The sequence below is a fragment of the Miniopterus schreibersii genome (genome assembly GCF_964146895.1).
Source record: "Miniopterus schreibersii genome assembly, chromosome: 8".
NCBI lineage: Eukaryota > Metazoa > Chordata > Mammalia > Chiroptera > Miniopteridae > Miniopterus > Miniopterus schreibersii.
Window position 1 is genome coordinate 20,480,169 of NC_138109.1, and position 27,841 is coordinate 20,508,009.

The window sequence follows — 27,841 nt, forward strand, 5'->3', positions numbered from 1 at the left end:
AGTACTTGTGACCTCGTGATGGAATATCCAGTGTATATTATAAAGTTCAGGTCACATTCTTCTGGCTTCCTCTCTTACAACAACTACACTGCCTGGCTTCCAGAAAAGATCACCAGTATTGGTGGCAGCCAGTCCTGGGTTATAATTCCAGTTTTGCCATTTTAGGCAAGTTATTGAATTTCTCTCAGTTGTTGTGAAGACTGGTGAGTGGCGTATGCAGAGCACTTGGACGCAAAGTAAGTGTATTCCCTTTCTTCTAGCCACTTTCAAAAACACAGCCCAACAAACAGGCCCCAGAAACACCAGGGGAATGTGCTGGCCACACCCTCACCCATCACCAAGGGGAAGTCCTACAGTCCCTGACCAGAGCTCTTTGGTTTCAGCTCCAGCAATTCCCCCCTAGCTGGTCAATTCTGAGGGCAGGGCTGGAGTAGCTGAGCACCCACTCCTCAAGTAGGCCTAACTCTGCAGAAGCTGCATTCTAGCTCCTAGACTTTATCTGACAACCAGCCTGTCCAGACTTGAGCCAACCAGGCTGGGGAAGACTGGGGGGCTCAGGCTGAAAGCTAGTGCGCAGGATTCCCCTGGTCTCTCCCTCAGGGTGCAGGACAAATTATTATTATACCCTGCTCCCTGTGGCACAGACATTCTGGGGCCTCCCTAGAGGCAGTGCTCCTTGACTCTCCCTCCTGTGTCAGTGCCTAGGGGAGAGGGCCAAGGGCTGAGGGTTGTGGGAAGGAACATGGGGGGTGGGGGCAGGGAAAGCAGGGGTCAGCTAGCCCCCAGAGGCCAGCACAGCCAGAGAAGAGCATCCCGAATTCCCAGGAGAGAGGACAGCTGAGGTGAAAGCTGCAGTTGGCTGGCCTGTCTCTTGGTCTGGCTCCTCCCTGCCGGCTGCCTTTGGCTGCCCACAGAAACTTGAGTCACAGTCAGGGCCAGCCGCCCGACCCCACCCAGCCTGCTGTCAAGCAGGGAGGTTCTGGAGAGACTGGAGGTGGAGCCTTTCCTTGCCCGTCTTTCAACCTCTGAGATTCTTCCTCTGTCTGTGATTCCTCCTCTTTATTTATTTATTTTATTCCACTTCTTGGCATCTTTTTCTTTGGGACTCTTCGAAGTGTCATCAGTACTGAATTAAGGGTGGGCAGGGTCCATCGCAGGCTGATCTATAGGGTCTCCTGGCTTACATAGGAATTTAAAGGCTCCTTATAAGCCTTGGCCAGGTAGCTCAGTTGGTTAGAGCTTCATCCCCATAAGCCAAGGTTGTGGGTTTGAACAGCCGGTCAGGGCACCTACAAGAATCAACTAATGAATGCATAAATAAGTGGAACAACAAATTGAGTTTCTTTCTCCCCCTTCTTCTCTCAAATAGATTTTTAAAAATAAAAACTTTAAAATAAATAAAGAAATAAAGGCTCCTTAGGCAGCGACTCCAAGGGCTGTCAGTAGAGCTCCCATCATTTTCCCAAATCCCAGTTCCTCTCCACCACCCCTCAGGGCCAGGACGTTTAGGAACACTAGGCACTCCATCTCCTCCCTAGAAAAGAACACAGCAAGGACAACTTCCCATCACTAGGAAGGGCATTAGACAAGGACCTCTTCCCAGGAATCCAAAGGGTTGAACATATTTAGTCTTGGATCTGAGTTTCTGCCCCTCCAGTCCCTCTCTGTTCTTCTGCTCCTCAAGAGCTGGAGGGAGGGAGGCCTTATTGCAGCTGGTGTCACCAACACCCTTGAGGGCATTCTCCACCCCCAGCACCAGGGAGTGGGCCCTAGAGGCCATGGCCCCCCCCAGAAAAGCAGCTGGGTTGGAGATCCCTTCATGCAGTAGTACCTTGGGGGTGGGGTAGGAGGAAAATCTGTTGTCAGTTCTTCCCTGATGTCCCTGCCCCCGGTGAGGCCCCTCCCACTTCCTACTTTGAGGGTGTGAAGGCAGCCTCAGGGCCTTGGTCCTGATTCATATCCCTTTGTCAAATCTCCCAGTGATTTCCTTCACCCCTCTGCCAGGTTCATCCTGGACCCTGCTTCACCAAACCTAGGAGGCTGTATAAACTCCTGCCCTCCCTGGAAAAGGGTCAGAAAGGAGACATAGTTCTGATCCCCATTCCCAGACCTATCCCGTGCCCTCCCCTCCCCCCCAGCCCAGCCAGTGGTGAGACTAACAGCTCATTCATGCCTGTTTCTGTAGAGGGGGAGAGCACTGCCCTGGGCCGTAGGGCAGGCACTTGAGAGGCCACAGAGTTCCCTGCGCTTCATCTAAGAGGTTAGGGCATCCTGTTGGAGCTTTAGCTCTCGATGTTGCAAGTGCCCCCACTTGCTTCTTCTCTGGGATGTTTAATATTTGGGGGGACCATGTGGGAGCCCTCAGGCACTGTCACTTAGTCCCAAACTCAAAGAGAGATGCTCACTCTAAACCATCTCAGAGGCCTAGGCCTGGCATCTGCCAGGGATCCTGGTCAGTTGTGGGGAGAATGGAGAGAAGTCCATCTGTCTCTTCTGATTGCAGCAATCACAGGACACTGGTGCTCTGCAAGCTCTGTCCTCCCGGTACTCACTGTGGATGGACCCCTCAGCATGCAGGAAGCTGTGCCACTAGCATCTTGTGAAGGAGTGCAGGTGCCTTACCCTCAATCTAGGGAAGGGTTCCTCAACCTTGGCACCACTGAGGCCTGATGATTGTTCTGGGGGCAGTCCTATGCATTGTAGGATGTTAAATGGCATCCCTAGGATCTAAGCACTGGATTTCAATAACAGGCTCAGTTGTGACAATCAAAATTGTCTCTAAACATTGCCAAATGTCCCCTGGGGGGCTAAATTGCCTCTGGTTGGGAATCACCAATGGGAGGCTAATACCATACACCATCTCTTTACAGTGAGTACCACAAAGTCAATCTCAGATCTTTAGATACAACAGAGGATTTCCAGTTCTATAGCACTGCTCATCCTTCCCCTTCTGAAGAATCTTCAGCAGCCAATGAGGGTATCTCACTACTCCCACCTACATATTTTTGTCCCTGCAGTCAGCTCAAGATCAGAGATGGGGGTGGGGGAAGATCCATTGCAGAGGGCTCTCCCTGTTGGGTTCTGTTCGTGAATTCTCCTGAGTCTAGTCACTGCCTGGCTCAGGGTGGGCTTTTTCATCTCTGGACGATGCAGGCCTTGAGACCTCTCAGACCTTACAAAGGACAGCCTTCATCCCCATCATCCACATGACCTCCTCACCCTCACCCTGCAGATGGGATAACTGACAACAAAGATGTGGGATCTGCTCCTCATCATAATTTGGTTTTACCTTTTTTTAAAAAAAAAATATATATATATATATGTTTTTATTTATTTTAGAGAAAGAGGGAGAGATAGAAACATCAATGAGAGAGAAACATCAACATGGATGCCTCCTGCATGATCTGGGGATCGAGCCCGAAACCCAGGCATGTGCCCTGACCTGGAATGGAACCAGTGACCTCCTGGTGCATGGGTCGACGCTCAACCACTGAACCACATCAGCAGGGCTGCTTTTACCTTTGAAGCCCCATCATCATCGTGCCTATTTATTAGGTATTTCCTATACACCAAGCTCTATGCTAAGCACCTCATCTTCGTTACAGTATTTAACCTTTACAACAACAACCCCAGGATACCTCATGGTACCATTCTTTTCCTGACTTTATAGGTGAGCAAAGTGGGCTTCAGAAAAATTAAGACACTAGCTTAAGGTTGCCAGCTCTACCTGCAGGCCTTCTATCATCCTCTTCTAATGATTTTGGGCTGGAGGAGGAACTATGCCTTCCCCATCCTCTCCCCCAGAGGGTTCAGGCCCCCAACTACTCACTCCTCCCAGGTTGCCTGAGACCCAGACCCCTTTGTTCTCCACCCTCACCCCTGAAATGGCTGCTCTCTGGAGCTTCTCAAAGGAAGGAGACACTGGCAGGAAAGGGGGGTAGGAGGACGACATCTCACTGGGCCTAATCCCTGGACAATGGAGAACCGGAGAACTGACCCTCTAGAGGTCAGGACAAAGGGCAGGGCCGGGGTGGGCAGGCCCAGTTGCATCCCTCCTTCCTCTGTCAATCTCCGCAGCACCATCATCGATCCACCTTCCCAGCAAGCTCCCCGCGCTCGGCCCAGGCTGCGCCCGTCCTGGCTGGAGGCCCCACCTCAGCTGGCGCTAACTGGGCATTGGGGGACCCACTCCGGAGGGCTGGGAAGAAGGGTTCCTTGGGGGAGGGGAGTCAGTAAGGGGCTCAGTCCCTCCTTCAACAGGCTACAGGGCAGAAAATTCTTCAGAGGAGATTGAAGGGGTCGTCTGATGGGGGTGGGGAGGCTCTGAGGCAGGACCACCCAGTTTGGAGCTGGGAGGGACCAAGCCAATTAGAGACCTGGGTAAAGCAGCGGCGCAGGCCTGTAATTACCCCAGAGCAGCAGGGAAGACACCAACCGTCGGGTGCTGGAGGAAGGGCGGTAGCCAGGCTCCCGGGCCTCTCTCCGTCCCAGCCAAGACCCGGGAAGAGCGCCTGCCCTTTAGGAGTCGCCCTGTGACCCTCCTTCAGGTCTCCCGACGTGCCCCGGGTGCATTTTATTTGAGGTGGGTTTGGGAGAGAATTTAGACTTGAAGCTGCCGCCGCGGCCCCTGAGCCGAGGCCCCCAGGCTCCAAGGTGGGATTGAGGGCTCCTAGCCCCGGCTCCCCCCACTCCCCCCAGTCCTAGCGGCGGGTGAGTCACCCGCGAGCTCCCCACACAGTCCTCTCGCGCCGCGGCGCGTACCAACGCGGGGGGAGGCAGCTCAATGGGGGGTCTTCCCGGAGCCTTAGTGGCTCCTCAGCCGCGACCCCGGGAGAGCCGGACAGAGGCTTGAGGCCCGGTGACCCTGCGCGGGGACGAGGAGGGCGGGGCGGGCGCGCGGCGGCTCGGTCCCCGGGCCCTGCGGGGGTGAGTCTCCCCCGCGCCGCACTTGGTTCGCGCCATTGGCGAGGCCAGGCCCAGCCCGGGCGGTACAATAGGGTTGGGCCGTGGCCGGGACCGGGCCGGCGCCGGGCAGGGAGCAGAATTGCTGCCGGAGCCGTCAGACTCCGGGCTGCCGGCGACTCTGAGCCTCGCAGGCCACCAGCCGAGCCAGCCTCTGCCTTCCCCGGAGCACCCCCTCCCCGCTCCGAGTCGTTGCCCGCCGGGGCGGGCTGGGCGTGATGCGCCGCGGGACCCCGGTCCTGGCCGCCGGCCGCCGCCGCCGCCGCCGCTGAGACCCCCAAGACACCCCAGTGACGCCGCAGCCATGGAGAGCGGCCCACGTGCCGAGCCGGGTGCCGGCGCACCCCCAGGTATGCCGGGAGCCCCGGAGAGGCGAGATGGGGGGAGGTCGAGGGGGCTCGGGGAAGCCGAGGGCGAGGCTGGCCCGCTGGGCGGGGACCCCTCCCCCGCCGCGCCCTCTGACCACTTGAAGTTTAAAAATAAAGGGTGCTGCGCCGGCGCCGACTCGGGGCCGCCGATGCATCTTCTGACAGCTACCCCTTCCCCCAACCCGGGCGCTGGGGTGCACTGGGCGGCGGGATCCGCGAGGACCCCGCTCGGGAGTTGTCGGGTCACCCTTCCGCCCCAGCTCAGTGCCACCTCGACTTCGCCACCCCCACCCTCCCTTCCCATCCACCCAGGCCCTGAAGATCCTCTTCTACTGAGCCAGGGCCTCTGCCCGCCTTCCTAACCCCAGTCAGCACATGTGACCCCAGCCTGAATGTGTGTGTTGGGGCTCCAGATTCTCAGGCCCGGAGCCCGGCATACCGAAACCTAGGCCCCGGCGCCCCCCACGCCCAGTCCCGGGCTCAGACCTCGCCCCCACCCCATCCCTCCAGCTGCCGCGCAAAGGGCCTGTTGCTGCTGCTGCGGGCTGGCGGGCGGGGAGGGGAGGGAAGGGGGAGGTCTCGAGCGGCGGCTGCCAAGTAACCCGCCGGATAAAGGCGAGGGGGAGGGGGAGGCAGCATTGTTCGGGGCCAGGGCGGGAGCTGGGGAATGGGCCTACTCCCCTGCAGCCTGGCCTGCTCTGGAGCCCACCTAGCCCGATTTGGGGAGGAAGGGGACAGAAAAATCTGCTTATCCCGCTGTCCTCCTTCCCAGCCTCTCTGGGCCTGAGTCTCCCCCTGGAGAATGGGGTGAAGTCTCAAGGCTGGCACTCCGGGGACCTGCCACATCATTCCTCAGCCTGAGACTTTGGATACATACCCCCCTTACACACACGCGCACTCTCTCTCTCTCTCTTTCTTTCTCTCTCTCCAAGCCCCAGACCATCAAAGCTCTCCCTCCCCTCACCCCACCAACCACCAGCGCCCAGGACTTCTGCAAATCCCATTCGGATCTGGGAGCAGCTGATGAGGGGGTGGGGACAGATTTCTGGTTGGGCCTGGTGTTGGAGGGAGGGATTTCTCTTTTTCTTCCTGGAAGGGGAGGGAAGAGCATGATTACTGAGGACCCAAGTTCTGTTCCCACTGACTCAGGGGGGAGGTGGCCCCATCCCCACACCTCCATAGAGTCCTAGAGCCTAATCCCCATTGCCTCCTCCCTGGCCCCTGGGGCGTGGGCCCAGGATGAAACTGTGTCTGTGGGTGCGGAGAGCCCAGGATAAGGTGGAGCCACTTGGCTGTGGGTGGGTTCCTCCCCATGCCAGCGTGTGTGCTTTGAGGGGACCCTGTGGGTGTGGGTGCTGGAGGGCACAGAGTGGAGGCTATTAGACTGGTGTGGTTCCGAAGGTTTGTAGGCTGTGCTGAAACAAGGGTGCTTGGATCTGTCTTGGCTCTGCTGAGCCTGAGTGGGGACACCCAGGTAGGCCCAGCCTGGGTTCATTCCATCTGGTTACTGGCCCTCTGCACCTAAGGGTCCCTGGCATTGGTGTGTACGTTATGGCCTGAATGGGGGTGGTGACTGGGCCATAGATGAGGGTTTGAGTGGCTGGTTACTTTATAATTAGGATACTTGAGTGGGATGCCTGGACTGAGTATGAGAGCATGGGTGGGTGAGATGCTTGACTACTAGGAAGCCTGCATGGGGTCTGTATTCAGCGTCCTAGGTGGGAAGACTATTCTATATACAGGGGTCTGGATGGAGTAACATGAGAACCTGGATCATAATGGTGCCTGTTCTTACAAAGAGAGAAGTCGAAGGTGATAAAGGCCCCCTCTGAGCCAAGGGCTTCCTAGGAATAAAGGTGCTGCCCACTATATGTGCCCCACGAGAGTTTGAGGCATAGTTCTGAGACTGAGTGCACGTGACATGATCCCTCCCCTCTCGGAGTTCCTTTTGCACAGTGAACATTAACAAGAGGTAGCATGGAGTAGGGGACAAGTGTGGTACCCGCCTTTGGGTCAGAAGGCCAGGATGGAAATCCCAGCAAGCTGTTTACTGGCAACTGGGCTGGAGCAAGTGACTTACCTTCTCCGGACACAGTTTATGCCCCTGAAAAATGGAGGCGGGGGGGTGTTTAAAGTGGGGGTTAGAGATGAGGTGCCTAAAGGACCCTGGCACACCGATACCTCCAGGACAGTGTTATTACTATTATTGTGGTTTTGCTTATTGGAACTGGTGCCGGCAGGGAGGTATAAAATACAGGGTGGGAGAGGGCAGGAATTGGGAGTCAGTTGCTTAAGAGTGTAGACTCTGGAATAAAAGAGTTTAAGTCTCCACTTCATAACTTATTACTGTGTAACCTCAAGTAAGTTGCTTAACCTGTCTTAGAATTTTCCATCCATAAAATGATAATAATGCTAGAAATTATTTTATAGAGACATTAGGGTCATTAAATTAGACGAACACATAAAACAGTTTGTCTAGGCGCTGGCACACAGTTAGTGCTCAATAAACACTAGCTATTTATTTTTTGCCATTATTATTTTTAATTCCTTCAAAGACCTGAGGAAGAGGTGTGGTTAATTAGAACATCAGGAGGTAAATGTGGGGCAGGGCAAGGGCAGTGGGAGTTCTAGACGGACATGAGCCAGGGTGTGATGGGGCAGTGGGAGTAGGAGAGGACACCTGGAGATGGGTACAGTCGCCATCCAGCACACCCATGCTGACTATGCAGACAGTAGAGAAGTGAATCAGATAGAATCGCTACCTTCAGGGAGCTGTTGGCCCAGTGGGGGAGGCAGATGTGTTCACTGCAGGGAAACTCAGATATAATGGTGATAACAGTGATCAGAGGGCTCCACTTGTGGAAGGCTTCACAGAGGAGGAGGCATATGAGGTGGACCTGAAGGGATGAGTAGAAGCTGATGAGGCTGGCACAATGGTCCACATCTTTGCATACAGCAGCCAGCCTGGCCAGCACCTCCCAATGACAGCTTCCTCCCTCCTTGGGTTGGTGGACCCAGTAATGAGGCCTCTAATGAGAGCCCCTAATATGCAGTCATGCATATGCAAATGAGGAGGAGAGGCACTAAACCAGTTCATCCCCTGCTTCCCCTCATGATGGGCAGGCTTGGTGGGGCAGGGCTGAGGGAGTGGGGAAAGGAGCTGAAAGCAGGGCCCAGAATAGAAGTGGTGGCACTTGAGGGCAGTCAGGGCAAGTCTCAAGTCTGACCTAGACTGGAAGTTAGGCTGCAAGCAGCTGGGAGCCGTGTCCTTGGGTCCCTGCTGGGCCTTGGGGCCAGTGAGGGAGCCAAGGAGCCAGGCCCAGATAATGCAGCTTTGTTGACAGTGGCAGCTCTGCCTGGCACCCCAGGGCACAGCCTTCAGCGGCTTCTCCATCACCTCTCAGCTGCAGCTCTGTCCTGAGGGGATCAGAGAGCATGGTAGGAGTTAGAGAACATGGTATCGCTGCCCCATCAGCACTCCTTGCCACTTGTAAGAGCAGATGTGGAGCAGCAATAGACTCCCTGGTGAACCAACTTATTTCCCACGCCTATTTATTAAGGGCCTTCTCTGCGCCAGGCACAGTGCTCAGCATGTCACGTGCACTGTCTCATTTGATCCTCAGAACATAAGTAGAGACTAGTATTATCCCCTTTTTGCAGATGAGGCTCAGAGAGGCCACACAGCTAGGAACTGGCAGAGGCAGGACGTGAATCCAGGTGTGTCTGACTTTAAAGCCTGTGCACTGAACCTCTATGCTAAATTATGGCCAAGCCAGGTGGTGACAGTCTGGCCCACTTCCCTTGCATGACAGGTCTTCTGTGGGCAGCTTGGTCTTGGGGACCCCATGATCTTTTTTCTCTTGCAGGCAGAGGTAGAGCATGAGTGTCGTTCCCCCCCACACACACACACACATCCTGCCAGGTTGGAGTCTGAACAAGTCAGACCAGAAGGAGGCCTTGGCCCCAGGCGGTGGTGACAGTCCAGCCAGGGGGCCATCCTCAGGCCTCGGCGTCTAGGCCTCAGTGCACGCAGCCCGGCTGGGGCTGAGGGAGGGCCGGTGGAGCTGGACTGCGGGATGGGGTCATTTCCTGCCGCCTAAAATAACAGGAAGTGGGTGCTCCTGATTGGAGGCTGGGAACAATGGCCGCCAACCGGGCCAGAGAGCTCCTTCAGATCTGCAGGCTCGGTTGGGTTCCCGGCTTTATCATCCACAGAGGCCCGTGGCCTGGCCCCGTCCTCCTCCCGAGGGCCTGTGGCCTAGGCTCTGAGGGCCGCGGGCACAGGCTGCCCCCTCCCAGCTCACTTGCTCTCCGAGCTGCTCGGCCGGAAGTAATGCTGCCCCCTAAGGGCCCCACTGTCCCAACCCCGCAATCAGGCATCCTCCATGGTTCTCCTTCCTGCCTACCCCCATCCTCCCAGCAGATCTCCCCAGAAGGGGAGGAAACCCAAGAGGTTTCCCCTTCGGGTAGCAGAGTGAAGGTACAGCCTGTCAGACCAATTCACATCCAAACCCCAGCTTTCTCCTCACCAGCTCTGTGACTTATGCAAGTATCTCAACCTCTCGGAATATATGTCCTCATTTGTAAAATGGGGTAATAGTATCTGCCTCATAGGATTGTGGTGAAGATGGAATGGACTGATGCGTTTCAAGTGTTCAGTTGTAACTGACACAGCATTAGCTATTGCTGCTGTTACCTGGACTTTCCCTGGGGGGGAGGGCAAGGCAGGAGTGACCTGGATGAGGCTGTGTAAATATACTGGGGACATTGTGTCTCTGAGTGCTTGCTGTGTGGGTCCCTGAGGCACACCGGGAATCCCTGGCTCTGTGTGTGTGTGTGTGTGTGTGTGTGTGTGTGTGTGTGTGTGTGTGGAGAGAGAGAGAGAGAGAGAGAGAGCGGGCGAGGAATGTGTCTCGTCTCTTGCCTTTGTGTGGGCTCTGTCCACAAGGGGTGTTTCTCTCTCTCTGTGGTGTGTACTCTCTGTCTCTCTGTGCATCTTTGCCCCTTTGTCGGCGTCACTGTCTTCATTTGTCTGACCCAGTGCTACCACCTAAGGAGCTTCTGTGAGAGCCATGAGGGCTCTGGCTAGAGGTGCTGATTTCTGTCCCAGTTCCTCTTTCTGCCTCATCCTCTGCCTCCCCATGCTATCTGTGCACCTCCTCCCTGCCAGCTCCCCCTGGCACTCCCTTGCTCTGCCCCCTGCAGGAGGGCCACTCTTCCCCTTTGCCCTGCCCCTCACTTCCTGCCTCCTGGTGGCCAGCCTGGGCAGGAGCCCGCCTTCCCTGCATTCTTGCACTCTGAGCTCAGTGCCTGCAGGCCCCACCTGCAGCCCTTCACTGTCATGGGGAAACCTCCCTAGGGGAACCACCGAATCATTTCCTTCTTTAAGGAATAGGCAGGAGCCTTGGGGAGGGGTGATGCCTGTCAGAAACAGTGTGACATAAGGGTTTTATCATCAAAGAGCCTTGGATTCATATCCTACCTATGACACTGACATGAGCAATTCACTTAATCTGTCTACGTAAGTTTTCTTACCTGTGAATCGAGGGCCATACACAGTACTTTCCCTTTAGGATTGTCATAAGAATTAAATGAGATGAGGAAAAGTGCCTAGTAGAGGATAGGGCTTCAATAAATGAGTTTGTTTCCCTCCCTGGGCTTAGGAGCTTGCAGAGCATACATAGGGCTCTGATATGATCAAGATGTTTAAGATTACAGAGGCTAGGCTTTGGAGCAGCTTGGAGTTTGACTATGTGCTGACTAAGTAGCTTTCCACAATCTGTCCATCCGTTCATCCGTCGACCCATCCAACCAGGTGTTCAATAAACAGATATAGAACAACTCTATGCCAGGCAGTTACTATATAAGGCACTGGGGCTGCAAGAAGCATTGAGACCCAGTCTCTTCTCTCCACAAGCTCTCACACTGGCAGAGAGACAAACAGAAAAGCCAGACTGAGTTATCAGTGTTGGGGAATATTTGGCCGGGCAGCAGTTGTCAGGGTGAGAGGAGGGAGGGACAAGAGGAAAGGACTGCCAGCTCCCAGAGGGTGGAGAAAGATGAGTAATGTGACAGGCCCTCTGAGAGGCTTGGCCTGAATCTTCTACAGACCCCAGGTACAGTCCTTCCTGGGACTCTGGAGAAGATAAGACTCGTTGACCCTATGCCCGGCTCCTGCACCTTTGCCCTGCTGGTGGTGCTCTTTGTGCCAAGAAATAAATACAAACTATCCGTCTCTTATCCAGTTTTTAACAAATACTTTTGGTAGATATCGATGTAGCAAAATAAAACTAACAGAGGCTAAAACCTCACATTTTGACACAAACCAAAAATAAAACGAAGGATCACACTTCGGGATTGAAAATGGGAATAATCAGAAATTGGCTTAATCATACCATATAGATAATTAACCAAGGAATTCATTTGGCTTAATATAATTTGTTCCAGATAACGCTGTCCCAGTGACATTTCATAAGGGTTGGCATAATTCTGAGGGAAATATTTGTATTCCAGGTCAATAGTCCACCAGTCCAAAAAGGAGTTCCAAAAGTCCTGTTTGCCTCTCGAGAAGTCTTTCTTGTTGAGCTGCTGGAGTAAACACTCACTATTAACTTCTACCTGAGTGCCTTAGTCTAGGGAGCTGCGCAGACTCAACTGAGATGAAGTTGCGTGTTGTTTTGCTTCCCTTCAAGGGTTCGTTTGCAATAAGTTGCCACATGGATTTACTCTTTGTTAGAGGAAAAGTCTCTTCTGCGCACCTGCTTTAGGCCAGAGTGGCTCCCTATACAGCACGTGATTCCCATTCAACAGCATTTCAGACTGTCTCCGTGTACTTGGCAGTGTGGTATCTGCCAGTGATGCAGCAGTGAGCTCAGCAGACATGGCCCAGCCCTTGTAGGGCTGACAAGTTAAAAAGAACCACACGAGAAAGTTTAAAATTGTAGTGGTCCCAGTGTGCCAAACAAGAGACACATGAAGCCATGACTGTCTATAATGAGGGACTTTATTCTGATCAGAGAAGCCAAGGGAAGGCTTCCCTGAGGAAATGGTGACTGAACTAGGTAGGATATGACGGGTAAATGGGAGTTGTCTAAGAAAAGAGGAAGAGGATGTGCAAAGGCCCCGTGGCTAGAGGGAGCATGGTTGGTTATCAGATTGAAAGGTTAGCATGGCTAGAATGCAGAGAGCAAGTGGGTAGGTGACATGGAGAGGAGATTCAAAAGGTTGGGGCTGTTGGAGGTAGGGACTTCAGACTATGCCAGACTTGCAGCTTGGGCTCAAGAATTTTATCTTTATCTTTGGAGCAGTGGGAAGCCACTGAGAGGTTTCAGGTGGCAAAGAGTACCACGATCAGATCAGATTTGCGTTTGGAAGCAATTGCTCTGGCTGCTGCATGTTGAGAACGGGTGCAGGGAGAACAGTAGGAGGACTTTGCAGGCAAAAGCTGATGATATCTGCCAGGGTGGAGTTCATTGATATATTCATCCAGCAGATAGTTGGTGGGGCACCTGTGTGCCAGCGTCTGTTGGCCTTAGATATAGAGCGGCTAACAATATAGACAAAAATGTGTTCCCTTGTGGAGATTACCTTCTGCCAATGGGAGAGTGTTAAAGTCACGTTAATGCTCGTGGAAAAAAAGAGTTGGAAAGAAGAAAATACTGTTGGAGGGAGAAGTCAACTGTAGTTTGTAATTTTACATAGGGGGTCAGAGAGGGCGGCATTGAGAAGTGACATTCGAGTAAAGACCTGAAAGAGGTGAGGGAGGGAGACGTGCATAATCCTGGGGCAGAGGATTCTTGGCAGAGGGAATAGCAAGTGCAGAGCCGTGAGGCAGGAGCGTGCCTGGCACATTTAAGGAATGGTGGCTGGAATAGACTGAGCAGGAGGCAAAGAGGAGGAGGAGATGAGGCCTAGGAGGTGATGGGCTGGAGAGGGAGAATCCTGAACGACCTTGGAGGCCATGTGATTGATGCCTTTGATTTTTCCTCCCTGGGAGATGGGGCGTCTTTGGAGGATTTTGTCAGAGGAGTGATTTGATCTGACTTATTTTTAAACAGAATCACTTGTTGCTGTGTTGAGAAAAGACTGAAGGGGAATAAAGAATGGCAGTAGCTGGGGGGTCTTTTATAAGGGGATGGTAGTGGCTGACCAGGATGTTAGAAGTGGAGATAGTAAAAGCGATTAGATTCAGAATATATTTTGCACATTGAGCCAAAAAGATTTATTGAGAGATTAGATGTGGGGTATGAGATAAGAAAAGATTCTAAAATGACTCCAGGGTTTTGGCCTGAGAAACTAGAAGGACAGGGTTGCCACTGACTGAGATGGGGAAAACTAGGGGAGGGGCAGCGTTTGTGGGGAGGGGATATCAGAAACTCAGTTCTGGATGAGTTCAATTTGGGGTGTCTGTAAGACATCCAGGGGTGTCAAATAGGGAGTTGTATGAGCGAAACTGGAACTCAAGGGAGAGGCCTGGCTGGAGAAACAAATTTGGTTGTCATCAGCAAAGTGGTGGTATTTAAAGCTATGAGTCTGGATGAGATCACCAAGTGAGTGCGTGTAGACAGAAAAGAGACATGTCCTCCACTGAGCCCTGGGGCACTCGGGCGCTGAGAGGTTAGCAAGTTAAGGAGGGATCAGCAGGGAAGTCTGAAAAGTCACAGCCAGCAAGGTAGAAGGGAAACTAGGAGAGTGTGTTATCGTGAAAGTCAAGTCAAGAAAGTGTTCAAGGAGCACCAAGGGATCACCTGTGTCGGATGTGGCTGTTAGGTTAGCAAGACAGGGACTGAGAAATGGCTGCTGGATTTAACAAGGTGGAGGTCATCGGTGACCTTGAGAAGAGCAGTGTCATGGAGCAATGGGAGTGGAGGCCTGACCCACATGGGTTCTTATGGCAGAGATGGGAAGAAGTGGACAGATTCTATTGAACAGGTCTCAACAACTTGATGAGGAAACTGAGGTTCAGACAGGTTCAGGGCTTGCCCAAGGTCCCACCGCAGAGCTAGGATTCCCCACTCAGGCCTATCCATCTCTGAAGCCTATGACCTTTCTACTCCGCTGCGTCTGAGGCCCAGGTCCTTCAAGCCTCCCTCTCCCTCCTCCCCGGTTCCCTTTACACAGCTCATCAGGACCTAGTTGGAGATTCACTCTCTTGCCTGGTGGGTGTGATTTGCTTAGGTCTAGACAAACATCCGCCTACGAGCTTTCCTTGCAACACCTGTAGCACGCACAGGTGCTAGGAGAATGGCAACATTCCAACTTAGTACTTTACACACCTAGACCTTTTGGCCCCAAATAGTCCTGGGTTCAAATACTGCCACATACTAGTTCTATGACCCTGGCAAATCTCAGTGGGGTAAACTTTGATCGTCTCACCCGTATAATGGGGATCAGAATCTCTGCCTCAGAGTTCCTATGAAGATGCAGGGTGGGGATACAAAGAGCCTAGCTCAGCCCCTGATGAGTAGTAAGCACTCACTGAATAGTTGCCACTACAGCAAGCCCTCACTTAACACTGTCACTAGGTTCTGTGACTCTAAGTGAAACATCACATAATGAAACCAATTTTGCCATACACTAATGGAAATAAACAAGAGTTAAGTTCCTATGGTATCTGATTGTTATAACAAAAGGATGTTGTATGAAACTACATTATTGGAGGACCTGCTGTAGTTTTATTGCTGATTGGAGTTGGAAAGGACTTTGCAGGTGGCTGGGAAATAGACCAGCAGTGACCAGGCAGCCTTCTGGAACTGGCATGGGGAGAGCTAGGTGGACTGGCATGGAGTCTAGCCTCCTCTGGGGAGACAGCGCCTCAGCTGAGGCTCTTGCCTGGAGCCCGGGAAGCCAGAAGGGGAGGAATAAGGGAGAAATAGTGTGAGCCTTACATAATTTCATTGTGTAACATGGATTACCTCATACTGCTTAAACAGAGGCAGACCGGTGTAATGAGTAAGAGCGGGGATTCTGGTGACAGATGCTGGGTTCAAGTCCAGCCTCCATCACTTACCAGCGGAGTGACCTCAAATCACTTTACTCAGTATCTCTTTGGTTTACTTTCCTGATCTGTACGAAAGAGATATTTATAGTGCCTCCTTCTTAAGTATTGTCAGTGAGGATTAAACTAATATGTGCAAAGTGCTTTTAATTTAGGAAGCTCTCAAGAAATATCCATTAGGGGTTATTCTTATCACTAACACTCACAATCCTGTGAGGTAGGTACTATCTGCAGTTTATAGAAGAGGATCTATGGCACAGAGAGGGTCTGTAATTAGCCCAAGGTCACATAGTTAGTGGGGAACCTGGAATTCACATTCAAATAGTCTGCCTTTACAGCCCATATTCAACCACCGGACACCTGTCTCTCTGCAAAAGGTTCCCAGTCTCAAAGGCGACTCCTTGGGAGTCCCTGCACACACATAAGGATGTCAAGTTTGCCACCTCCTGAGAGGGCCAGAGTTCCCAGAGCAGAGGATTTAGTGGGGCACCTAAGAGGGGCAAACAATCCTTCCCTAGACTCACCTTCCTATGGACCCCGGCCCTGCTCCCTGAGCCAGGTCAGTGGCTGTGTCCCCACTGGTCCCAGGGAAAGGGAGGGAAGTGCTATTTCCTGGCACATGAATCGTGCCAGGCACTTTACCAACATTCCTGCTAGCTGGGATCATTGCACCATTTTACAGATATGGAAGCTGAGGCTTTCAGAAGTTGACTCACTTGCTCAAGGTTACCTGCCAGGGAATCGGGCCCTCCCTTCCTGTCTTGGGGTATTGACATCAGAATTGGGCCCTCATCTGACTGACATCAAGGCCTGTCTTTCATCTGCCCCATAGTGCTCACGTGTGTGCATATGCAGGCACATAGCAAGTCATGTGGCTTCCTAACTCGGCTCTTTAGTGTCTTTTACAAGGCCGGTGAAATACTAATGTCTTAAAAGAAGAAATCTGAGGGTAGTTGGAAAAGAAAAAAAGATTACAAAGTGGACGTAGCTGGTTGCCCACCCGATTGGGGATCCTTCTAGTGCCTATGCTATGTCCCTCCTCTTCACCAGTCCTATGTGCCCAGCACTGGCACCCTCAGAGAGTATCAGGCCTGGGGTTGGGCATTGTGACCCTGAGGTAAAGCAGAAAGGTAAGGGAGGCAGACTTGGAAACCAGCCATTACTATTTGGTATATCAATAAGTACTACAAATTTCTCAGTTTTCCTTTTCTTTCTTTAAATTTTATTTATTAATTTTAGAGAGAGAGGAAGGGGGCAGAGAGAGAGAAAGAAACATTGGCTTGTTGTTCCACTTATCTATACATTCATTGGTTGATTCTTGTATGTGCCTGACCAGAGATCAAATCTGTAGCCCTGACATATCAGGACGACATTCTAACCAACTGAGCTACCTGGCCAGGGCTTCTCAGTTTTTTCCAACACACCCTGCTCCCTTCTGCCCCTTTGCAAACACCCTTCTCTTTGCCAGAACCCTCTCCTCCTGGTTTTGCCAACTCTAGCTCATCCTTCGGAGTTGGGCTTCATTGTTACTTCAGGAACCCCCTAAGCATAGGTTACCCATCTCTGCTATGTTACCCCCGACATAGTACTTACTCTCTGGCTCTGTAACTTTACTGTAACTGCCGGCTCTTTGTCCTGCTAGAGGGTGGGACCATGGCTATTTTCTCACCATTATATCATTAGTATCTGGAACAGGGCTGATACACAGAAGGAACTCAATGAACATGTTGGGTGAATGAATGAATAAGTCATTTGGGCAAGGGAAAGAGCTTCAAGTTGAACTGATGGTGCAGATGTACTGTCTGACTCTCCTCTCTGGTGTTGATGTTCCAGCTGTGGCAGCCAGAGCCCCCCCAGAGCCAAGGCCTTCTCCAGAAGGTGACCCTTCTCCACCTCCACCACCACCACCGACATCAGCCCTGGTCCCCGACACTCCCCCGGACACCCCTCCCGCCATGAAGAATGCCACTAACTCTAAGCAGCTCCCACTGGAACCAGAGAGCCCCCCAGAGACGGTCGGGCCTAGACCAGCCACCCAGCAGGAAGAATCACCTTTTTCAGAAGCGAAGATCAGGGGATCCACCCCACCAGCTACAGGGCCACGGGATTCCAGGCCTCCTCGAAGGAGCAGCCAGCCATCCCCAACGGCAGTGCCAGCCTCTGACAGCCCTTCTGTCAAGCAAGGTGTGTGTGATGTCCTTAGTCCTGGCCTGGATCACTTAGCTCAGGATCTCAGCCCTGGATGACACCACTGGAGGGAATCTCTACCTTAGAGGAGATGGGGAAAGGGATGGGGTGAGGCCTGGGGGGGAGGGGTCTGAGGCTGACTATACCTCCCTTTGGAGGAGTCACTTGATCTAAATCTGTTTATCTATTTTGTTCCCTCTACTAAGACGGGAAGAAGGCAGGAGAGAGACACAAACTGGCAAAGGAACGGCGAGAAGAGCGGGCCAAGTACCTGGGTGAGTGTTTAGGAAACATCATCTTCCTCACCATCGTCATCATCACCATCAACACCCTATTAGCAACATTAACACTTCTGGATGCTGTTATGTGCACTGTGCTGAGAGCAATACCTGTGTTAACCCAGTTAATGCTCTCGACCCCTTTTGAGAACGAGGAAACCGAGGCTCAGAGAAATGAAATCATTTGCCTAAGTCACACAGCTCACGGAGTGCCTGAAATTCAGACCCAGATGCTCATGCTTTTAATCACAGTCCACGAAAATGCGTCCAACAGGCCCCAAAGTCAGCTGGGGATCTGGCCCTAAAGAACTCACTTGCCCTTCAGTACTGAGTGACCAGGGGACAACTAGGCCTCCCTCTCTGAGGATGTAGGCACCTCCCCACCAAGCAGGCAGGAGAAAGACCCACCCAGGGCCGGGGTCACAGGGAAGGTCCACCCTCTGCAGAATCCATCACACCCCTTGGGGCTCCTCTCCCACAGCGGCCAAGAAGGCAGTGTGGCTGGAGAAGGAGGAGAAGGCCAAAGCACTGCGGGAGAAGCAGCTCCAGGAGCGCCGGCGGCGGCTGGAGGAGCAGCGGCTCAAGGCAGAGCAGCGCCGAGCAGCTCTGGAGGAGCGGCAGCGGCAGAAGCTCGAGAAAAATAAGGTGCGTTTCTGTTGACTTCTGGCTGGGCGTGGGTGGATCTGCATACCCGTGTGCCCACACATCTGTACACTGGCTCAGTGGGTACACACATCTGTGTTAACGCCTCTGCGTCATCTTTGTCTACATGGTCATCTCTGTTCACATCTGTAGTTGGGTCTTTGTGGGTCCAACATTTGGGCATCTTTGCAACTGCAGACATGTTTGGGTCAGTACTTGCCTGGGTGGGTGCCTGTAACCATGTGCTGTCAGAGCAAGTATTTGTGTGTGTGTGTGTGTGTGTGTGTGTGCGTGCCCTGTGTGTGTATAATTGTATGCACAGATGAGTCCGTGTGAGTGTGCTGAGCTCCACGATGTGGGGAGAGCCCTGGCTTGAGCACCAGTGAGGAAATGAAAGGAAAGGGTAGCCTGACACTGCCCAGCAGCCTCAGGCTGAAAGGAAAACAGTGCCCCAAGGTCAGGATCCTCAGTGCCAAGGAGACATGGCCCCACCTGGGCAGGGAAAGTCCCACCCTGTGCTCTGAGAAACAGATTATACACTCAGGAAATGACTCAAGAACAGTGAAAAGCTCCCCAGGAACAAGTTGAAAGGGATGGGTTCCAGATGGTCCTTAATCATAGCAAGGATTCAGTAATCTTGGTTACCTGCAATGAGGCAGAGAAAACTTCTGGGGAAGGGCATTGTCACAGGAGAGAGAGGGCTCTTTCTCCCAGGTATCATGAATAATTCTAAGCCCAGACCTCCCTGTTCTCGCCCTCCCACCAGGAGCGCTATGAAGCAGCCATCCAGCGGTCAGTGAAGAAAACGTGGGCTGAAATCCGGCAGCAGCGTTGGTCCTGGGCAGGGGCCCTGCACCACAGCTCCCCGGGACGTAAGACCAGTGAGTGGGCTTGGGTACTGGTGGGTGGGTGGGCAATGCTGGGACCTGAGGAGTGGGGGAAGGGAGCAGTTTTAGTGCAAGGACTGGCAGCTCCCTGCAGCAGGTATGCCATGCTTCATGTGACTTGTGTCTTCTGGAATGGTCTGTGGACCAAATTGTCACTTCTCAAGGACTTCCACTATTGAGTCAGAGACCGATTCTCTTCGTTGGGTTTGCTCGTCAAACCTGTCATTTTAGGTTTAGCTTTCTTTGCTCCTGACAATTATTATTAGTTGATAATACGTAAAAGCGGACTTCGATTCCCTGTAGACATGGGATATTTAAAGGAAACTATCACCGCTCACCCCTTATGTACCTGTCTTGGAAGGTAGATTTTTGTCTCAGAGTTTTCTTCATGTTGGGCCATCATGGATTTTGGCCTGATTCTTTGCTGGCATGTATGTACTGCTGTGTTTGGATATCTATGTGTAATGGCAAGGTTCAGTATTTCTAGCTGTGTATCTCTGGGTGTATGTGCTCATGGATCTGGGCATTGTGTGTCTTAATATGTTCGCCTTGGTGTGTTTGTGGCCTGTGGACCTCAGTGAGGACTCCCAAGTCGGACAGAATTGGGTTAGGATCCCAGCTCTGACACATGCGGTGTGACCTCTAACTTCTTGATGTCTCACTTTCTTCATCTGTAAAATGGGGATAACAATACTACTTGCCTCCGAGGTTGTAGGTAGATGTTTGGGAGGATCAAGTGAGGTAACATGTGTGTGGTGTCCAGCACAGTGCCTGGTCCACGGTAAGCACCCAACAAATGTCAGCTCTCACAAATACCATGATTAAGTTGCTTCGATGTGTTCATGCCTGTGTGCATCTGGGTCTGACATGTTATCTGTTAGTGTCTGTGTTTCTATATCTGTGCATGTCTGCACACACATGTGCATGCAGAAATGCCTATCACTCTATATGCCTGTGCTGCCTGCATGTCTTTGTCTTTGTGTGTCCGTATGAATATGTGGATTTGTGCAAATGACTGTGTCTGTGGGTTCTTCTGTTTAGGAACGTCTCTGCATTTGTCCCAGTATGTGGGTGTTGTAGCCATAGTGCCTTGGCTGGGCAGTGTCAGCAAGTGCAACACTGGGCGGTTGTGGGCAGGGCTTGCAGCGCCCAGCCCTAGGAAATGGCTTCCTGGCCAGGAAGGCTGTAGTTTCTCTAGTTTTACTCCATCTCCTCCCTCTGTTCCTTCTCCGTCGGCTCCCCCAATACAGGTTGTCCCTGATCATCTACCCCCAACCCTCTTCCCAGAGCCAAGTCTGCCTCCTCCTCCCCTTCCTAGCCTGCCCACTCCTCCCTTTCCCACCTGCCCGCGGAGCATCCTGCATGGAAGGCCTCAGTGTGCCCCGGCTCCCGTGTGGCCCGGCCCTAATGCCGTGTCTTTTCCCCTCTAGGTGGGAGCAGGTGCTCTGTGTCGGCAGTAAACCTGCCCAAACACGTGGACTCTATAATCAACAAGCGGCTCTCAAAGTCCTCTGCCACGCTCTGGAACTCCCCCAGTAGAAGTAAGAGAAGGCCCAGCCCTGCTCCCTCCAGAGTCCCTTTGTAGTTCCCACTAAGCCTCCAGAGCTCAGCAAAAACCCCAGGTCCCTGGAGCCCTCACATACTACAGGTCTCCATTCCCACTCTATCCCACCCGGGGTTCTGTGCCCCTCGGGGGAGCCGGCATTTGGATCTGGACCCTGAGGACAGATATGCCCTGCAGGGAGGAGAACAGAGACAAAGGGCAGAAAGCAGGCAGAGAGCCTGGCAGGGGCCTCAAGAGCAGGTGGGGGTGGGGGTGGGAATGGGCAAGCAGCCTCATCTCCAACCACAGCCAGCTGGCCTAGGCCAACCTTAGGCAGGTGGCCTTGCCCCCGAGTACCAGATTGACCTGGGTGCTATGTGCGTGAAGCACACACAGCTCCTCTTTCTGGCTGCACCCTGGAGGGTCCATGCAACCCTCCCCTCCATCTTCAGAGTCCCAGCCATGGCCTTGGCTGACTCTAGAGCTGTGGCCAACCAGGGTGGCATGGCCTCTGCTTCTCACTGCCCTGGTGCTCACATGTGAAGGGCCATGGTAGAAGTTATTTATAAGTTTCTCCAGCTTTTATTTGGTTGCTCTGTTGCCTAGCAACCAAATCAGCTGTTGTACCAAACCCACCTGACTGAGTATTAAAAATAACCTAGCAGCTGAGGGAACAGAGCAGGGTGGCCCAGGGCAGCCAGGCCCCCTAGCAGTCTCTCTCTGGCATGGGATGCCTGAAAATTGGGACTCTCCTGAGTCAGAGGAGCACAAGGACCCTTACTGTCCCAAATCCATGGGGTCATGCCTCCCCAGCCCTCTAACAGCAGGAGGGAAAGGGCCCTATGGTGGGACAGCAATCCTGGGCGGCTCCTGGACTCAGTTCAGAGCCCTTTAACCTCGGGGGAGTGGTAGGAGGGGACCCTCATGCCAGTACTTTGCCCTGGAAAGTGTCTTGTTGTCTTGGTCTGCATTGGGGGTAAGACCCCAGGGCAGAGAGGTATGGCCCAGGGGTGATCAGGATAGAGCCCTCCTGGGGAAGACTCCTTGGGCTTGGCATGGGATGGTACCTGGCCACCCCCTTTTGCTTTGCCTATCCCTTGCGGCCCCTTTGTGGTGACCAGCTCCTCCTGGCATTCTTCCCCTAGATCGAAGCCTGCAGCTGAGCGCATGGGAGAGCAGCATCGTGGACCGTCTCATGACGCCCACCCTCTCCTTCCTGGCACGGAGTCGCAGTGCAGTCACACTGCCCCGCAATGGCCGGGACCAGGGTAGGGGCAGCGGCCCTGGGAGAGCCCCTATGAGGGGCCGGGCAGGGGCCAGCCTCGAGTGTGGGCCACATCCCGACCGCACTCATCCTTCTGCAGCCGTGCCGGTGTGCCCGCGCTCGGCCTCTGCCAGCCCCCTGATGCCGCCATGCAGCGCCCCCCGCAGCAGTATGCACCGCTGCACCCCCTCTTCCGGGGAGCGTGGGGAGCGCCGCAAGCCCAGCTCGATGGGCAGCCCCACCCCGGTCCACCGCAGGCCCCAGGCCTCACCGGTAAGTGGCCGTGCAGGTGGGGACAGGGTGCCCAGCTTGGGAGTGTGGGCACCACTGACCTCTGTTCCCTGCCTCCCCACTCTCCATCGCCTTCTTCATCAGGTGCAGAAAAAGGAGAAGAAGGACAAGGAGCGGGAAAACGAGAAGGAGAAGAGTGCCCTTGCCCGGGAGCGCAGCCTCAAGAAGCGCCAGTCGCTGCCTGCCTCTCCACGCCCTCGCCTCTCGACTGGCGCAGCCTCTGAACTCAGGTGGGCACAGCCTGCGTGTCACCAGGCCATTCAGTTAATCATTCATTCACAAATAGTTGTTGGGCACCCACCTCTAGAATGAAAACTCGTTGAGGGCAGATTTTTTAAATTTTTGAGTGTTTCGATCTCTGAAGTACCTTAGCACCTAGAACATGCCTAGCATCTGGTAAGCTCTCAACAGATAACTGCTGAATGAATGAATGGACTTGCCAGCTACTGTTCTGGGTGCTGAGGACACTTTGGTGAGCCAAACCAGACCTCATTCTTGCTCTTATTAATTTTAAAGACTGCTGGGGGGACAGGCATTAATCAAATGAATATGTAGCCCTGGCCATTGTGGCCCAGTTGGTTAAGCGCATCCCATGCACCCAGAGGTCGCTGGTTCGATTCCCAGTAGGTGGTGCACAGGAGGCAGCCAATAGATGTTTCTCTCTCTTCCTCTCCCTTCCTCTCTCTAAAATCAATAAAACATTTTTTTAAAAAGAATGTGTAATATTACAAACTAGGATATGTACTCTCAAAGGAAATACTATAGTTCTGTGAGAGCATATAAGGTGGGGGGTGCTGACCTAGCCTGGAAGGGACAGTTCCCTGAGGAATGACATGCTCAGTGTGTGTATATGTATATGTGGACACTCTGCCCTCCAGGCCTAACATTTCCCTTTTCTCCCAGTCCCAAATCTAAGGCCCGGCCATCCTCTCCCTCCACATCCTGGCACAGGCCTGCCTCTCCCTGCCCCAGCCCAGGGCCCAACCATGCTGTACCCCCAAAACCACCATCCCCCCGAGGCACCACTGCGTCACCCAAGGGGCGGGTTCGGAGGAAGGATGAGGCAAAGGAGAACCTCAGCGCCACAGGAGCGGAGGACAAGAACCAGAGCAGGGGCAAGGCCAGTGAGGAGAAGGAGCCTGCAGCCCCAGCCTCACCGGCACCCTCGCCTGTGCCCTCACCCACCCCAGCCCAGCCCCCGAAGGAACAGCCCACAGCTGAGATCCCTGCAGGTGGGCATGAAGAGAGGAGGTAGAAAGGTGGGCAGGCAAGAGAAGGCAGCATGGCCTGTGTGCGGGAGGTGGTCAGAGGTGTGGGCACTGAGGACTGGGGACAGAGATGACTGGGGACTGGGTTTTGGGAGACAGGAAGAGGAGACCCCTGCCTTCAGCAGGTCCAGTCCCAGGACACAGGCCAGAGAAGAGGACCTCACACTAAGTTGATGGCAGAAGTGGAATGGGTGGGTCACTCTGAGGTATAGGAAACACCAGCATGCAGGGGTGCTGGAGGTGCCTGAACTGGTGTGTGCTGACTGCTGGACCTTGATTTCACTCCAGATAGTGCTGTCCTGGCCTCACCCCCAGCCCCCGCGCCCCCAGCGACCCCTAGCAAACCCATGGCCGGCACTACAGACCGAGAAGAGGCTACTCGGCTCCTGGCTGAGAAGCGGCGCCAGGCCCGGGAGCAGCGGGAGCGCGAGGAACAAGAGCGGAGGCTGCAGGCAGAAAGGGACAAGTGAGTGAGCCCTTGGGGGCAGAGGGCGCCCATGTGGGGGCTGCTAAAGAAGCGTGGGACTGAGCACGAGTTTCCTGTGTCCCCCAGGCGAATGCGAGAGGAGCAGCTGGCTCGGGAGGCTGAAGCCCGGGCTGAGAGGGAGGCAGAGGCCCGGCGGCGGGAGGAGCAGGAGGCCCGCGAGAAGGCGCAGGCGGAGCAGGAGGAGCAGGAGCGGCTTCAGAAGCAGGTGCCCTGGCGGGCGGGGCGGGCTCGGCAGGGTTGGAGGAGCACCAGCCTTGAGGGAAGGCTGGAGTGCAGCCGCTAAAAGCTCACTGGGGTCTTTGGCAGAAAGAGGAAGCTGAAGCCCGTTCGCGGGAAGAAGCAGAACGGCAGCGACTGGAGCGGGAAAAGCACTTCCAGCGGGAGGAGCAGGAGCGGCAAGAGCGCAAAAAGGTAGCTGAGCAGTGAGCCAACTCCTGGGGGCGGGGCGGGCTCCTGGGCTGGGTCCCTGTTTCATCAATGGGACCCTAGGGCTCAGGGAGTGGGCCCTGCCTTGGACTTGTAAAGGGTAGGACGACAGGGAGTTAGGGTGAGTTCTGGTTCCTGGCCTGTAAAGGACTGGTATGAGCTGGAAGGGCCCTGAGATGCCAGAACTGAACTGGGGCTGGATGGTGGGAGGTTTAGGATTAGAGTGCATTTGGGCCTAACTGATGTGGGGCCTCCAAACAGCGCCTGGAGGAGATCATGAAGAGGACCCGGAAGGCAGAAGCTGCGGAAGCCAAGGTCAGGATTCCCCAAAGAGCAGCGTTGGGAGTGGGGGTCGGGTGAGGAGGAGGCTGGGGAAAGACATTCAGGGTGGAGGAAGGAGCTGTGGCTGGCTGCCCATTGTCTGGGCTGGGGGAGAGAATAATTCAGTTAGGTGAGGCTAGATACACCTTGAATCTGATTGCTCTTCCTCTTCAAAGCAGAAGCTGGACAGAAAGGAGGCAAACACCAACAATTCTAGCCCAGGTAAAGGTCCCATTCCCCTCACTCTGTCTCCTTCGCCACCCCATCATCATATCCTCTCCTCTCACCATCCAGCAATTGATGGCCAATTTTTCCCTTGATAGACCCTGTCAAAGCCGGGGAGTCACGACCCTCAGGGCTGCAGAAGGAGGCTGTGCAGAAAGAGGAGCTGGCCCCCCAGGAGCCTCAGTGGAGGTACCAGCTCCCCATCCCAGGGGCCCTGATCAGGGAGTCAGGCAGGCTGGAGCTGTGGGGTGCCTGGGCTGTCCTGGAATGTGAAATGCCTGAGCATAGCCCCTGCATCCACAGCTTGCCAAACAAGGAGTCACCAGGGTCCCTGGTAAATGGCCTGCAGCCTCTCCCAGCACACCAGGAGAACGGCTTCTCCCCCAAGGGACCCTCTGGTGAAAAGAGTCTGGGCCGAACACAAGAGGCACTCCTGCCCTTCGCAGAGGCAGAAGCCTTCCTCAAGAAAGCTGTGGTGCAGCCCCCGCAGGTCACAGGTAGGGATCCCTGTCTCCCTGATCCACAGCCCTCCCAGCAGCCTTCCCAGGACTCCCTAGCCCTTCCCTCTGCCTGCTCGACCAGAGGCCTTCTCACTCTTCACACACCATCCCCCAGCCTGACTAGCTGGGCTTGGAAGCATAGTTTGCCTGACTGTCTCCCCTCCTGCTTTTTCCCCAGAAGTCCTTTAAGGGGTTGCCTTGGATCCAGACACAGCTATGAGGGCTCCTCTGCATCATCTACCAGGATGTCTGGGAAAGAAAGAGACAGAACGAAGCCGGAAGTGGCCTGGGCCCCTGGGGGTGGGTCCTCTCTGTTATTTTTAATCAGCACCTTATAGACTGTTGTCTCTGGCTGGAGCCAGGCCCTGCTCCTCAGTGCATTTGTGTGCTCACACGCTCAGACACCTCCCACACACACATACACTCACAGCCTCTCTGGCCTTCTCCCTTGGGGAAGGGCCGCCTGTAGTATTTGCCTTGGTTTGGTGGGGTACAGTGGATGTGAATACTGTAAATAGCTTGTGCTCAGACTCCTCTGCCTGGAGGGGGTGGGTGCAGGAGGCAGACCCTCCCAAGACTCCCTGGGGAAGATCTTCCTCTCTCTATTTAACTGTAACTGAGGGGGAGCCCAGGTCTGGGGATGGGGGCACCTTGGGCCACAGGATGCTGGTTGCTTTAGGGGTACCCATGCCCCTGCCCTTGCCTGGAATCAGTGTTATTGCATCTGATCAAACTTCTCCAGAAATAAAGTGAGAATAATCCTGCCAGTCCTGTCTATCCTTGGGGCTGGCGGTGGGGGTGGTAGCAGGTGGCCTCCTGAGTCCTATGAAGAATTTAAGGAGCCAGGGCCTGGAGATATCTACCCCTGCCTGGCAGTAGTCCTAGTGTCTTCCAGTTTAGTCATGAATTCATTCATTTATTCATTTAACAAGGATGATTGCATCTGCTCTGTACCGGGCAGTGGGCTACACACTGGGGATAGAGTAGTAGCCTCTTTTCTCAGGGAGCAGATGAGTGTCGTGGACACTCTGAGTGGCCAACTCAACATCCATTCCCAACCCCGCTTCCTCATTCCAAACAGAATCCTGATTTTATTCAGGTGGCCATCTTCCTCCTGGGTCCCACTCTGTGCTTCTGCAGAGATGGATGCTAGCCCCAGGGTGAATCATGATTGTAATGCGCCGGAACTGGTGGTCCGAATGCCCTCGTGTGTGGTTGGTTTAGGTATGGGAACCTGACACAATTCCAGCCAGCAGACATAAAGAAGGGCCTCCTGGCCACCTAGGAGAGGCTTCCTCACGTTTCAAAAAGATAATGAGTGGTAGCCAACCTCAGTCGACCTTCTGGTGTCCTCGCCTCCTAATGTTCACACCCTGTGTGGTCCCTTCCATGTTGCACCAGGGTTGGGCTGAGTGGCCGACAGAGCAGAAGTGATGGTGTGTCACACCAAGACTTGGTCATTCAAGACCCTGCAGCTTCTGTCTTGGTTGCTCTCCGTTGGCACGTCATGGACAGCCTTATGGAGAAACTTGATCAAGGGCCCAAAGCCCCCTGCCAACAGCCGCATGAATAAGCTTGGAAGTGGATTCTCCAGCCCCAGTTAAGCCTTCAGAGGACTTCGGCCCTGGCCCACAGCTTGACAGTAACTTCATGAGACCCTCTTCCAGAACCAACCAGCTAAGCCACACCTGGGTTTCTAACCCTCAGAAACTGTGAGATAATAAAGGTGGTTTTAAACTGCTAAATTTTGTGATAATTTCTTACACAGAAAGACTTAACTAAGACTTACAACGATGGGGAAATCCACTTGTATGATAGGTGCAACTGTGATGCCTGGAATTGCTGCATCCATCCTGCTAACCGACCTGAGGACAAAGCCAGCATGGCAGAGCAGCAAGAGGGGAAGAACCTAGATCCTCGAGAACATCACTGAATTAACCAACATCAAAAGCAGCCCTACCACTACGCAACTTAACTTCTTTAAGCCAATGGAGTTGGAATTTCCATTATTTGTGGCCAAAAGCTTCTAACACATCTAGGGACACAGACAATAAACATATAAATGTATTTCCATTATGAGCTATGATGAAGGTGTCCTCTAAAGATGCAGCGATTAAACTTGACCTGAAGGATGTGGAGGAACCAGCCATGTGAAGGAGCAGGGAGAAGAGTTGCAGGTGGAGGGGTCAGTATGT

The 27,841-nt window shown here is 53.7% G+C and overlaps 1 protein-coding gene across 4 annotated transcripts; it reads left to right on the forward strand.

Annotated features, from left to right (window-relative positions):
- The first annotated feature begins 4,412 nt into the window (after window positions 1–4,412).
- MAP7D1 (MAP7 domain containing 1) lies at window positions 4,413–27,388 on the forward strand. Of its 4 annotated transcripts, XM_081145280.1 has the most exons (18): window positions 4,413–5,312; window positions 17,161–17,511; window positions 17,721–17,789; window positions 18,274–18,437; window positions 19,201–19,315; window positions 20,752–20,862; window positions 22,010–22,132; window positions 22,229–22,401; window positions 22,504–22,649; window positions 23,323–23,651; window positions 23,976–24,153; window positions 24,241–24,379; window positions 24,481–24,585; window positions 24,862–24,915; window positions 25,101–25,143; window positions 25,245–25,335; window positions 25,450–25,643; window positions 25,825–27,388. In XM_081145280.1, the coding sequence occupies exons 1-18, from the start codon at window positions 5,267–5,269 to the stop codon at window positions 25,833–25,835; spliced, it is 2,442 nt and encodes an 813-aa protein (XP_081001406.1). In that variant the 5' UTR covers window positions 4,413–5,266; the 3' UTR covers window positions 25,836–27,388. The 4 variants fall into 4 exon arrangements, with proteins under 4 accessions (XP_081001406.1, XP_081001408.1, XP_081001405.1 ...); XM_081145282.1 differs by lacking the exon at window positions 20,752–20,862 and having other exon boundaries at window positions 4,997–5,312; XM_081145279.1 differs by having other exon boundaries at window positions 5,002–5,312; window positions 22,010–22,401.
- The last annotated feature ends 453 nt before the right edge of the window (window positions 27,389–27,841 follow it).